The sequence below is a fragment of the Meles meles genome, chromosome 5 (genome assembly GCF_922984935.1).
Source record: "Meles meles chromosome 5, mMelMel3.1 paternal haplotype, whole genome shotgun sequence".
Lineage (NCBI taxonomy): Eukaryota > Metazoa > Chordata > Mammalia > Carnivora > Mustelidae > Meles > Meles meles.
In genome coordinates, this window is record NC_060070.1 from 104,504,163 (window position 1) to 104,518,365 (window position 14,203).

A 14,203-nucleotide genomic window follows, 5' to 3' on the forward strand; every position below is an offset into this window, starting at 1 on the left:
ACACATACCTAAGAAGGCAAATCATGCTCTCTGCAATTGGGTGAGATTAGTTGACTGACATGAAAGAGAGTACCAAACCCCATGCTATTGATGTTTACAGCATACAGACTTCTTTGCAGACAGTAAAAAACTAATGAACCAGAAAAATTGTTACATACCCTCAAAATGTGACAAATACTGTGTATAGTATTCCAGGGAGTAAGGGAATTGAATACAAAGATAGCTTTTTCAACACCGAATATTATGTTGAATATTGTGAATATGTATTGTCGAGTTTCAAAAGTTTAAAGACAGGCCAAATTTTAAGTGATTCCTGTTACATTTTAAGAAGATGCTAGGGCATCCTCACTATAACAAATGGCCCAGTATTCCTCCAGTAAATCTCACAGTTTTCTCTGAAAATGAAACTAGTGCATAACACTCTAGTGTCATCTTTAAAGATGAGTCGAGGCTATTTTATAACATCGTATTTATATAGTAAAATATCTAATACAGCAGTAGGAGAATGGCTTTTAAAGAGAAGAGTTAGAAAAATGAATGATTCTTTTCTTTTACCATGCAAGGCAGAGATTAAGATGTCACAGAAACTGATGACAGCAAGTGTAAGACTGCATTTAATAAACAACACTGAAATCTCTAAATACTTAGATAAACTCCATCCACGTTTTTTCCATGTACACAAATTCAAGGTCATTTATCACTGACATACATTTCTATAACCATGCGATAAAACTAAGACTCTTGAAACAGCTTCATGTTTTAAATAAATTATATTACCTTCTCCTCTACCTTTTTATCTCCTAAGGTTTGTGATTCTTGTAGTTGTTTCAGAGATTCACTGAAGAAAGAATTATAACTTTCTTGAAGAGATTTCACTTGTTTTTCCAATTCATTTCTTTCTTCATCTGTCATTCTAAAGTAACCAGAAAGCATGAAAAGAGTTCAAAAAGTCTTCAAGTGATACGACACATTAGGCTCAATGATTTTGTAAAGTAAAATCCTTTTCCAAATAAGCACATGATCATAAAGTAAAACAAAATTTCATTTACAGATTGTTCAAGTCTCAGAATGTGTATGCAATTTAAGGATGGCCCTTACATATCCGGGAATCCTTTCCTCGCTTGAGAAAGAGACGGAGAGAAGGCCATAAACTAATACGTGAGCACTTCTCTAGCATACACACGCATTTCTAAAATAACAATACTGTTATCCAACAGGGGAAAATATTCTATTGTTAGCTCCAACATGGAAGTGGGACAGAATGATAGCATGACTAGATAAAACTTGTTCAAACTGAAGCATGAATAAAGATGAAATTAACAAGGAAATTAACCTGATTCTCTAAGGTACAATACAAAGTCATTGTGGCATAATCTTGGGGACAGCCCCAAAAAGGATTTAAGAAAAGGATAGATTTCTTCCTGCCTGAGGCACTGGCTGAAATACATGAAGTACCTAGTTGGAAAAAGTAAGACCAAAATATGAGAAACCAGGTTAGCATAAGTCTCAGCAAAGAAAATGAAGATATTCATTCATATTTTCCAAAAAGTAAAGTCACAGAGAGTCACAGAAAGTACTATTTGGAATTAAAACTTGGCTTCGAATCTTTATCACTCACTAGCTACCCACTCTTAACCTCTCAGAGCCTGTTTTTTTAATCACTAATATATGCATATAATAAGTACATTTTAGGATTTTGGTAAAGACTGTAAGTGACTAAAAGCAACTATTAAATTGCTAAGTTTATAACTGTATATTAAATAAATTTCTGAGTTTGATTTTTAAAATCTCAATTAAAATTTACCAGCTTTTGCTCTGCTTAACATGAAGACAACTTTTCTACTTTGAATAAAAGAGCTAATGAAAACCAACATACTTGTCTCCATGTTTTGCCAAAAATAGCTGCATGGTTTGAAGTGCTTCAGATAATTGCTCCTTTTTGGTTGATATTTCTTCACTGGAAATCTGCAAGGTTAAGAAAACATACTCAAACTCTCCCCTCATAAAGACTAAAAAATAGTAATTATTAAAAACTAATAAGGTTTTAATTAAGATCCAAGTGATGGGTCTACTTTCTGGGTGGCCCAAGTTAATAACCAATCAGTTATTATCAGTGTACAAGCCTGGATAAGAAGAGTACTTTATCTAGAATAAAGATTAAGTCTCTCTCTCTCTCTCTCTAATCATAATGCCCCCATTTCCATTAGGAAGTGATAATACAACAGTACATGGTTCTTGCATTTGTCACAGCCCAACAGTGAATAAATAATAAATAAATAAATATCCCACGTGTCCAGAGGTTCGTCACTGGCCCAATGTCATCCTTGTGTGGTGCAGCACTCAAAAACCCATGAACGTGGGCCACTGCTCCAAAAGAGTATCTGGCCTCCCCCAAGCTCCTGCATGCCCTGCTCCTTTTGAAAAAATTACGGTGAAAGCATGAATCTGTAGATCCGCAGACCAAGGTTAAATCATTTCTAAAATTTTCAAAATTCATCAATGACATGGGAATGAAATTGATGTGAGGAAAAGCAAGAAGTTGTAACATTTCCTCCTAATGTCTCAATGTATCATTTCTGAATACTCTATTTCAGAAACTGACTGCCACCCTTTTAGAGGAGCAGAAATGAGAGGAAATAATAGGCAAGTGAAAAGGTATATTTTCTCCCAATGGACTTCATTCAGAACAGAGTCAACTTAAAGTCTGTTTTTCATGATTATAGGTAATCATGAGGCCATACTGATTTTAACACACATTATTCTATCAAAGCACCTTAAATTTCACTTAACAGAAAGACCATCAAGCATTTATTAGAGATGTATAATTTAGGCGATGATCTGCATTTTAAAAGTGTCTGTCTACTTTGAGGTCTCCTAGATCTAAAATGGATTTGGTAAAGTTTGGGGGAATTTATAAAACTGCAGAATAAGAAAATACCAAGCTTTGTAATCTACATCTCTCAAAAGTAAAGTTTGTATCCCTACTTTAGTTCTTGCCTTACCTGATGGGGTGGGTGTAGACGGATAGGGTATTTTAAACTAAATATTGGCACAAAGTTACTTTGAAGGTTTGGAGTTTAAAACACCAAATGTAATTGCTTTCCAACTTCTGATTTCTTCCACACTAATAGGAAATATAGTATGTAGGACTATGAGCTAATAGTAATGAGCTAATATATTTACATACTAAATATAGTATGTAGGACTATGAGCTAATAGTAACTGAATACTAATTCAAGTATACACTCAGGTCTATAAACTTCTCCAATGGGGAGACCAGATCAGTTACATCTGCCTGATATCATAGACCAAATTAGACAAGACATTGAAGTTTTCCCCTATTTAATTATGTCAACAATGTCTGTTCCAACTGATGACAAGTGAACACTGATGCAGAGCGAGAAAAGGAAGCTAATGATGGCCCTATTATTTCCAAAAGTCAGTGCAGAGGCAGGGGGGCAAGTGTAGGAAAAGTATTTGAGGAAAAATGCTGCTTAATTTAGTGGAAACTTATTGTTTTTTAGTACAGCCTCAATTCCAGTGCTATCACTGGTGAGCATCAACGCTGGACCTTAGCTCAACAACGCCCAAAGAGCTTCACACAGTACTGTCCAACGGACATCACGGGGTACTAACATCTCACCAGCTGGCTACCCAACTGCGGCCAGGCAGCTGGAGAACAACAGAAGAGAGCTCACAGCGTGAAAGAATTCACTTGGGTAAGGGAAAGAATCTAGAATTTCTAGTGATTGACCAGAGAACACTTCTTTGTAAAAGACAAAGACCCAGGAAAGCACATGAAATCCTCAAAAATGTTAATACCCCAGTTTTGTATTTCTTTTGTTCTTGAACATTTTCGTTTACCTTTTTAAGAATGAGACCACATAGTTTTATTATAAAGAGTGTGTGGGTTTACTCTGGGCACAAAACAGAATGACTCAGCGCCTTAGCAACTCTCTTCACTATAATCAAGAAGCAGATCTAACCACTAGGAGCAGCAATAACAGTAAGACTAATGGAGTTCAGGCTTTGTAAGCAGAGACACTTCCTTCTGCTACAAACTGTGATTCCTTGGACAGGTTTCTTAACCTCTCTGACCCTCATTGTAACTGCCTACAATTTTTTTAGGTTGTGTCAATTCAGTAAATTCTACCCACTATTATTATTTAACCAGAACCTCAGTGAATACCTTTTGCTTAGAGAAGGTAGATTTTCCACCCTTCTCACCATCTTTCAATGTCTTGCTGATATTTGATACCCATTTCTGTAATTCTTTGGCTTTTTCAACATGTTCTTTCTTTTCTTCTTCCAATGACCTCTGACAAGTGTGAGTGGTTAAAAAAAAAAAAAAAAGATATATTCCAGTAAATGTTTGCGCTGTTAAATGGACCTTTCCACAGAAAATAAGAATGTAAAAATATGTTTTAATCACACACAGTATACTGAGCATTTTATTCATTCACTGAACCATGTTTATCACATCACATGGCAGATGTACCTCCACAATGTTTATGGTAGCAAAGAAAGCTGTGACACTCTAGAATGATCAGTCTGACCTCCCAGCTGGTCTATCAATATAGACAAATTAAAAACTCAATTTTATTCATGAAGCACTAGAAGATCTTTGAATTGCTGCCTTTGCATTAGCATTACAATCACAGTGGTCTAGACAGAAAAATATCAAAATGGAAATCGGAAAGAACCATGAATGTGTACACACATATGAAAAATATACAGAAAGAAGAAATATCTCTCCCCTTCTTCTAACACACAATAATGCTTTTAATTATAGACTCTATGTGGAAATGGGAGATTGTGGTAAACATTTATTATGTAAAGGTTATAATGTAAGAAAAACTAGAAACTTTTTCCCTTTTCAAGGAGATCTGAAACACTGTAGGTTCCTGGATGAGGTGGGCAAAGGGGAAAAATTTACATCCTTCTCTTTGATTCCATGGTGCCCTCTGAAGTACTCTTTCAGCGAATGTAATGGATCATTTTTAAAATGTGAGCCCTAACGTCTGGCTGGATCTATTCCACAATGAAGAATTCTGAAGAAAGGATGCTATAAACTTGCTGGAGTTCATCAAGCTTACTCCATATTCTAAACAAAATACCTTTATTTTAGTGTGTAGGCAAGATCAAGACAAAACCAAAACCACTAACCTAAAAGCTAAAGGAAACCATTTTGAATAACAGTAAATAATTTGTTACTTTCGATTTAAAAATTATTCTCTCTCCTAAACAGTCAGCTATTTCCAGGTCTCAAGAAATTAACAGTGCTCTGAGTAGGTGTATTTAACTGATATTGTCATGCTCTGGACAGATCACATGAAGGGGAGAGCATCACCCCTGCGCAAAGTTATTTAAACACGTCCTTTTATGAAGAATAGTAGAGGCTAGAAATCCCAGTCATCAAAGGTTCGGATACCTCTAAGAGTTTAAGACCTGTGTGGAAATCAAAATCAGCTTTCTCTAAAGCTTCTTTGTATGTCAACTTTCTTTTCGTTTGAGGGCATATTATATTTCTGACATAGGACTTCTGATCTTTGAGTTTCGTAGCAATGAAAACATCTATGATGCCCACCTGGAGAGCCTCTTCAATTGACAACCGGGAATGAACCTGTGGCTCCATCAACCCCCCTGTCAAGTACTGAAATTCCAAACACCGGATTCCCATTTCCTTACTTATGATATTTGCATTGACAGCCTCAACCACTGACATCACTTTGTTAGTGACAGGATGGCCAATCCCTGTGATTACTACCTCACACTGTCGCAGCTGCTGGGCAAACCCCTCGTCCACGAGGCCTCTATGCAAAGCTTCTGCCACCCGGTATTTTTTGCCAGTGAGAGGATCAATTATCCCCCCTGTGCTGACTTGGGCTTCAAGGCATCTGAGGGCAGTGATCCGGTCAACCAAATTCCTGCGGGAGGCCTTTAGGACAGAGATCCTTTCCCCACTGGTGGTCAGCCAGTAGCCGGCAATAGGACTGTGCAAATCCTTCTTGGGAACTAGCCGGCTCAGCAAGGAATCAGCGAGTTCTGTAAGTGTGATGAGCCCTTCCTGATACTTTCTGACCCAGGATTTGTCCACAGTCCCCTGCTCTACAGCTTCATTAATATTGAATTGTAACCCCGTTTTAGTATCAGTCAGCATATGAGAAGGATGCCCGTAGGATTCAAAAAACGTGGCTTCCTTCCACTGATACTGTTGCCCTGAAAGCTCTAGGTAGGTACTTTTTTCAATTAGGTTTCTCTGGAAAGCCTCATATGCAGTCAGTTCTGCTCCCGTTTTAGTATCTACTACAGAAATCCTATGGGTTTTGCCTACATTGAGATTGGAAATGTTCTTCTCCCCAAAGGGAAACAGAAAGCACTGGCAATCTACATCAAATACACACATTCGCAGTAATTCAGAGTAATAGAGAGCTTGTTTGTTGTTAGGATTAGGAAAGACTCTTGAGTTGCTGGATGGCTCGTGTAAAAATTGTAGGATGGCATTATTTAACAAGCCTTGCTGCACAGCAACTTCTGGAGGAATGCGGATGCCCCTCACAGGGTCAATGACTCCCCCACTGGCAATCTGGGCCTCCAACATGTGTTTACCTCTTTGCCTGTCAAGCATTCTATTTTCCATAGCTTGGAACACTGACAACGTCTTAGAAGAATATGAATATCCCAGGGCTGCCTTCTCTGCCTCAAGGAGCCTAACTTTGAATTCAGGGTCAATAACTCCATTCAGGATTGCATCTTCAACAGAGTATGTCTGACCTGAATTGGGGTCAATTATAAAACCTGTTGCAGCCTGAGCTTCTAAAAATGCTAAAGCCATCATTTTATCTATTATGATTTTCTTGGCTGCTGAGGCAAAGGAAATCTTTTCTTTTGTGGATTCTAGGTAAAGCCCTGCAATGGAGGTGGCTTTTGTCAAAAACTTGCTAAGCGTTTTCTGAACTTCATCAACAGTCTTGAGACCAAGTCGCAGCTGCTCAACTGTTTTTGCATCCAGAAGCTTGGCTTCAACCAACTGCCTACCAGTCACAGTGCGCCGGAGCCCCTGGAATTTAAATTCATCATCCCTAACTGAACACGTGTGATCTCCATCCACGTTCTGGAGGGTCTCTGGTTCTGAGCCTTTCTTAAGCAAATCTCTCTGGAGTCCACCAGGTGCTCTGGACCCTCCAAGCATCCATTCCTCGGCACTGGGGCCTGGGCTCTTCTCTTGTTTTAATGTGGTGACTTCTGTGTGCATATCATACTGCTTGTTCTGAGCTATCTGTAACAGGAATTTATGAGACGTTACAAGTCATCTAAAGAACATTAAGTCACTTTACCCATCCTTAACACAAATGTAATTCCTACAATAATGGAAGTTAAGTAGAGAGAGGAAAATTTTCAAACCAAAGAGGTGTCAGGGACAAGTAATGTATTTTGAGAGCCTGAAGTTTACTTTAAATGACAATTAAGGTACTAAAATGGTACATTTAGGGGCGCTTGGGGACTCAGTGGATAGGGCATGTGCAAATTAATCTCAAGGTTGTAAATTCAAGCCCCACATTGGATACAGGGATTACTTAAAAATAAAATCTTTTTTTTTAAGGGTACATTTTAAAAAGATTTGAGATGAAATTTATCCAAAAAAACTTCAGAAATTAAAGTGAACTGCTTAGCTTCTCTAGCTTAAAAAAAAAAAATTCTTCAGAACATAATACCATAAATATAACCATATCACCATTACATCTATGTATTTAATCTCAGCCATTTAAAAACTAAAGAATGAGAGTTTGTAGTAAAGATTCAAGCCAATCACTAGAAAACTACAGCATAATTTTCTGTCAGAACTACAAAGAGCCAATCTCTTAAACATTGTTAAAAAAAAGTTTTAGTCTAGCTGAGAAAGGAAATAAGAGAGGAAACTTGGCATGAGGTAGCTGATAAGGTCTCAGAATCCAGAGTATACCTCCAAGGGGGCCAAAAGTTTCGCCAGGTCCATTTCACACTTGCCATCTTGATACCTAACTGGTGGTCTGGAACTGTACAGAGCTTGATCTCTTATCTTCTCAATTTCGGATAGTTTTGTAATAGGGTTTGTCTCATCAAAAGTTATCTGTAATTCGGTGCTTGTCTGAGAAAAATACTCAGAGTAGCACTGCTGGCTTTTCTCTTTCTCAAGTGGACCCCCTGACGGCCAGAACTGGACTTCCTTTGGTATTTGCTCAACACCCCGATGCTGCCATTTTTCTTCTGATTGCTGTGGGTCTTGATTCCGTCTTAGCAGAGGAGACCGGGTCGCAGGGTGAAGCTGCCCTGTGGTCCTAGAGGGCACATCCATGGAGTGCTGGCACTCATTTACTGTCATCTCAAAATCTGGTTTGAAGGGACAGTCTTTAGCTGGGTTCCTTTTTTGGATTTCACACTGGAGCAAAACTAATTGATGTTCGTGTTCCTTTATCTGTTGATCCATCTTTTGCTTCAGACGTTCCACTTCACGTTTCTGGGCTACCAGCTCATCTTCAAGTTTCCGACATTTCTGGTAATGATTTGCTTCCACATTCTGCCCTTGTTGCATTTGCTCACGATACTGCTGAAGCTGTCTTTCAAGGTCTCTGATATTTGTCTCACAGAGCTTAGCGTTCTCCTGAGCTCTACAGTTCTCTCGCTGAAGAGACACGAAGTCAAGCTTAATGCCTGAAATATCGTTTTCAGTGATAACTTTGGAGTCCATTAACTTTTCCATCTTTTTCCGAAACTCCTCCGCCGAGCGCTTGAACTTGTCCGATTCCTCCTGAAACAGAACCATCTTTCTGTGGGTCATCTGCTCCTCTATCGTCTTTAAGTGCAGTTCGTCTTGCACTTTTTTCAGCCTGTTATTTAACTCCTGCACCTGAGCTAGCTGTAGCTGTACCTTCTGCTCCCCTAGTCGCTTTTCCTCTTTGGAGGCGCTCAGCTCTGCACTCAGACTCCGGACTTCCTTCTCAGTATTCTGGATGATGATGTTCTGCTGGTCACACTTTTGCTTAAACTCACTGACTAAATTTTGGCTTTTGGCCAGGTCTTCCTCTAGGCATTTAATTTTTCTATGGAAATCTTGTTCTGTCTTTGTCTGTTTATGCAAGTGTTCGTTGGTGTTGCGTAGCTGATCTTTAAAACCATCCGCTTGAATTTTCAGGGCTTCACATCTTTGCTGGATAGCTTGTTTCTCCAAAACTACGTTCGCTGATTCAGTTTGAATTCTCTGCATCATTAACTTGGTTTCACTATTCTGCCTCGTAAGCTCATCTACTTTTTGTTTTAGCATTTCTGCACACTCATTACTTTTCTTCAATTCTTCATTAAGCTTCTGGATTTTTTCATTATTTTCTTTTTCAGCTTTAATATTTTGAAGCAGCTGTGCATGGCTTTTCTCAAATTGTTCTTTGAGATGATCTGACTTTCTCTGGCAGAATCGTATTCTTTCATTAGAGGATTCCTTCTCAGCCTGGAAAGAATTAACTTGTGAATTTAAATGCTGAATATTCCTCTCAGCTATAGCATGGGTTTTAGTGATCCTGTCTACTTCTCTTTGCAGTTTCCCTTTCTCTTGTTGAAGAGATTCTAATTCCACTTCATAATTGTGCTTTATTTTCCGAAGGTCATTAGCTTCTTGCATAACTTCCTCAGCTTTGTCTGTGGTTTGGTTCAACTGCCTACCCAGTTCTCTGAGCTGCTGGGAATACCCTTCCTCTACCTGATCCTTCCTTTCCAACTCTAACTTAAGGCACTTCAGCGTGTTATTGGTTTCATCCAATTTTTCTTTCAACAAACGAGCCTTTTCCTCAGATGAAGTTTTTTCAAGCTGAAGGGCATTGAGCTCATACTTCAGTTCTCTCATGTCTTTTTCAGCCTTTCTATTGGCGACTGTCAGCTCGTCGACCTGCTGCTTGAGTTCCTCTGTTTTCTGTCTGTCCTGCTCTCTCTGAAGACCTGCGACTCCTCTGTATGACGTGGCCTGTGGCAACACACTTTCTCTACACGAATACTGAATTTCACTTATTTTTCTTCTTGCTTCCGATTCGATCTTCTGCTTCTCTTTTAACTGCTCCTCTGCTATCTGTTTTTGAAACGTTAGGTCTTTTTCCATCTGCTTTATCAGCTTCAAGAGTTCCTCCTCATTGTTTCTCTTTCTCTTCAATTCTTCCATTAACTTATTTTTTTGTTGCTCCAAGTCATTGAGACTGGAATCTTTTCTTTTGAGATGATCTTCCAGGGTTCTTCTTGTAAAGGTGTTCTCCTCTAACTGGCTCTGGAAGTTCAGAAGGTTTTCTTCCACCTCTGCTCTTTTGGCCTCAGCCTCCAACGTGAGCTTTCTCACCCGCTCCAGCTCCCGCTCTGCAGCCTCCTTCTCCCTTACGATGGTCTCCAGCTCCCTGCGGTACTGCTTGGCTTCGCTCTCGGCCCGGATTTTCTGCAGAGCAATGTCTTCTACATTTCTCTGCTGCTTTCTCAATTCATTTTCCGCAGCCTCCTTGACCTTTGGAAGTTCCTCCTCTACTCGAGACTTTTGTTTCTTTAGTTCAGCCACCATTTTCTCCAACTCGCTTATTTTTCCCGTAAGTTTGCTATTCTCAATCATTGTCGCCTTCTGACGCTGAAGCAGATCTGAATATGCCCCATGTTCAGAAGTCTCCTTACATCTTTTAATCTACAAGAGATGTTTACAAGCATCAAACCTGTCCTGTTCAAATTTATCTTTAAAAACCTGAAGCAATGCTCCTGAAAATGCTTACAAAAACAAGGGAACCCAAAAGCAGAACAAATATGATCACCACTCCCGTCACCAGCACTGCCACCAGCACCACCACCTTCTTCAGAGACGAGGTTTCAGAAAGTCAGTAATGGGAGAGGACAAAAAAACAAAACAAAACAAAAACCCCTTTCCTGTCATGTTGGTTGGCTAAGCCAACGATCTTTTTTTTTTTTTTTTTTTTTTGGTGTCTCAGGAATAATTTTGTTTTAAACATTAGCTAGCTCAGGATTTGACAGCAAGAAATAAGGGATCTTACGAAAGATACAGCAGGACCCCAACCTGTTATGGATGAGAAAACTGAGGTCCAGAGAGGCCAAATAGTTTTGAAATCTCACATAATGGGTGAGTGACAAATGGGGAATAAAACTCACAGCAGCTCCCTGCCTGCTTTCCCACACAACTCAGCCTTACAAGCTAAGAACATATAGGAACTGAATGACACTTAAAAATTCAGTTTTCGATACCTAGCCCAACGGAGATGTAAAATATTTATCTCTCTAAGATAAATAAATAAATCTTTGAAAAGGAGGGGGGCACCTCGGTGGCACAGTCGTTTGAGCACCCGACTCTTGGTTTCAGCTCAGGTCATGATCTCAGGGTGGTGAGATCCAGCCCTGCTTCCAGCTAGGTGCTCAGTGGGAAGTCAGCATGAGGAATCTCTCTCCCTCTGCCCCTCCCACTCATGCTCACTCTCCCACTCTCTAAAATAAATATTTTTAAAATATATAAAATAATACTCACATCTCCCTGTTTCATTTAGTTAGAGAAACAAAATATAGAATTTTGGCACCACTTTAAAGAGTCAAATCAAGAAATAATACCTCATATGGGTAAGGAGGGAAATTATATAAAAATGTGTAATTTCTAAGGTTAAATTCCTTATTTGTTTATACTTGTCATATTATGACAATTATAATAATCAGAGTTGCTAATGCAAAGGCAGCTATAGTCCCTGGGCACTTTAGAAAAGATGTGCTTCATATACTCACAGATCTTGTCATTATTGTTAATGATATGCCTCATACGAATCCACTTTGACAAGTACCTTTAGATACTCCATAAATATAAAGATATTTTTTAAATATAAATCTTTGTAAAAATATACTTAAGGAGTCAATTCCAATGTACAGAATAAAATATAAGAGAAAATTTTTTTCAACTGATAGAAGAATCAATCTCAGCTGGGAGGACTACACTCTGCATTGACTAGAGGACTACATGATCAGGGCTAGTACAGAATTCCAATATAATTTCTTTATTAATACCGTAAGATTATTAGTTTCATATCACCAACTCAAAATCATCATAATTAGAACCATGTAAATAGGGTAGAGAAATTATTCTAGATAGCAGATTTTTTTTTTTTCATTGAGAGGCTCTGGTGAATTTCAAGAATTTAATTTATACTATATATATATCTTACTTTGCTTCTTCTAATTTTTTGATCCCCAATAATTTCAATATGAATTTTGGTTGTTTCCTTTGCTAACCTAAAAATGGTTTTTCCCATAATAAGAATTCATATAAAAACAAATTTCATCACAACCTGCAGTAATTAGTGCTCTATGTTATTTTGTTATCAGGGTGAACTCCTGGTGACACTGAAGCATTTTACCTGCTTAAACATTAAATTTTCAGTATTTTTTGAGATAATTTCTAATTGAATCTTTCTTAATTGCTTATCAAAACTCCCTTAAAACTTAGCTGTCACTAAGATTTTGAGTCCTCTTTTTCTCTGTCACGTTGTGAGGTTAGAAAAATGAAAATTCTCTCAGGAAAAAATTTTTGTTATTGAACCCTCAGTACTTAATTACAGTCATTTTAGTGACTGTTAATAATCTCACATTGTCTAGGTAAGTCTGAATGTTTTAGCAAATACCACACAAATTACTAGAAATAATTTAATCCTATTGCTGATTTTCTTTCTCTTAGATCTCAAACTTACTCATATAAAAATAAGTTCCTCAAGTTTTTCTAACTATTCCCCCAGAAAAACATCCTGTCCTTTAATCTCATCAATTAATTTTTGATGTACTTTTCTCTCATCGTAGATTAGAAAATCTATCCATCTAACAGCCATTACAGATACTCTACTACCATTTCTATAATTCAGTTTCCTCTTCTCAAATTAACTTGTATCCCTCTTTGATTTTATGCTTATTATTAAAAATTCTGCTCTCAGACCAAGATTTCCAATATAAGTCTTCGCAGACTCAGTTTCAGGAATACCACTCTCGAGTCTGAAAACTGAGCTATGTATCTTTATACGAGATATTCCATTAGTATGATCTTTTAGTGGTGAATTTCCAATCAGTAATGTTTTCTTATATATTTTAAGTTATAGTCTCTGCATGGTCTTGTTTTGAGTTTCAATTCAGTATAAATCTTTTATATTTCAAAGGATGAAAAGCATAATTTTTATATATACCAGGCTTTTTGAAAAAGCTCTTGGTTCCATCAACTTTAGTATATTACCTCATCAAATAAACTAAGGGAAATGGCTCATTTATGTGCAACCAGAGATACACTATAAGAGAGGGAAAGGACTTAGCTTATATTTAACTAAATATACAATTGAAAATGCATATTTTTAAATATAGAATTTAAAATACCTACATAGCATTTTAAGTGGAATCATAGCTCTCAAAAATTAAAAATATTTTTAAAAATTACAGATGCTCTTTTACAGCTGAAAGATGTATAGCAATTATTTGATCACAGATACTCTGGTTCTCCTTTCTAAGCACAAAGGAATCTTGTTATAAAGACTTGCAATTAGCTTGGTTAGTGATTTCATTGCAGGAAACTGTTAATTCTGAACAGACTAAAATAGTGACTCAGGTAAAAAATAAGAAAGCTAACACCTTTTAGATACCACTACTCTTTTAGTTCTCTCGTTATATGAAGTTACTCTAAGTATAATCATCTTCAGATGTTCAAGAACAGTCTAATTTAAAATGGCTAATGCCTCACAATCTACTTATTTTAGCATTCTGTCTACTATTTTTGTCTGTTCTGATGTTGGGAATAGAAAGCATTTCAAGATAATAAAGCACAGTATAAACCTCTTCAAAATGAGATACGACAGACTTTTATGACAATATATTTTTATAAATATAACATTTTTAAAATATAGACTTAAAGCACAGAAATCCTCCAAATTATAATGGTATTTAAGTAGTCTTTTACCATACATATATACAGTATATATAGCATATATACACACATATATAGTCTTTTTCCTTTTGGGAAACAATAAAAACAAAACAAAAAACTCCACAATTCTTAAAAAGTACTATCATTTTGTACAAAACCCTACCTCTTCTAAATTAATGGCTTTTATGTTTTAAATCCTTGAAAATGTAAATCACTTTAAAATGTATAAAACGTGTTTAAGTAGTATTTCTGTAGTCA

At 37.2% G+C, this 14,203-nt stretch overlaps 1 protein-coding gene across 22 annotated transcripts in view; it reads right to left on the reverse strand.

Moving 5' to 3' along the window:
- The window catches only part of DST (dystonin), a 480,329-nt gene that overhangs the window by 139,104 nt on the left and 327,022 nt on the right, over window positions 1-14,203 (reverse strand). For 21 of the 22 annotated variants that reach the window (XM_046005408.1, XM_046005389.1, XM_046005409.1 and 18 more), the window contains 3 exons: window positions 4,190-4,318; window positions 1,877-1,965; window positions 778-913 (listed from right to left, as the gene is read on the reverse strand). In XM_046005408.1, coding sequence (XP_045861364.1) covers window positions 778-913; window positions 1,877-1,965; window positions 4,190-4,318 — 354 coding nt within the window. The remainder of the gene's footprint in view (window positions 1-777; window positions 914-1,876; window positions 1,966-4,189; window positions 4,319-14,203) is intronic. The other variant, XM_046005387.1, reaches the window with a different exon arrangement.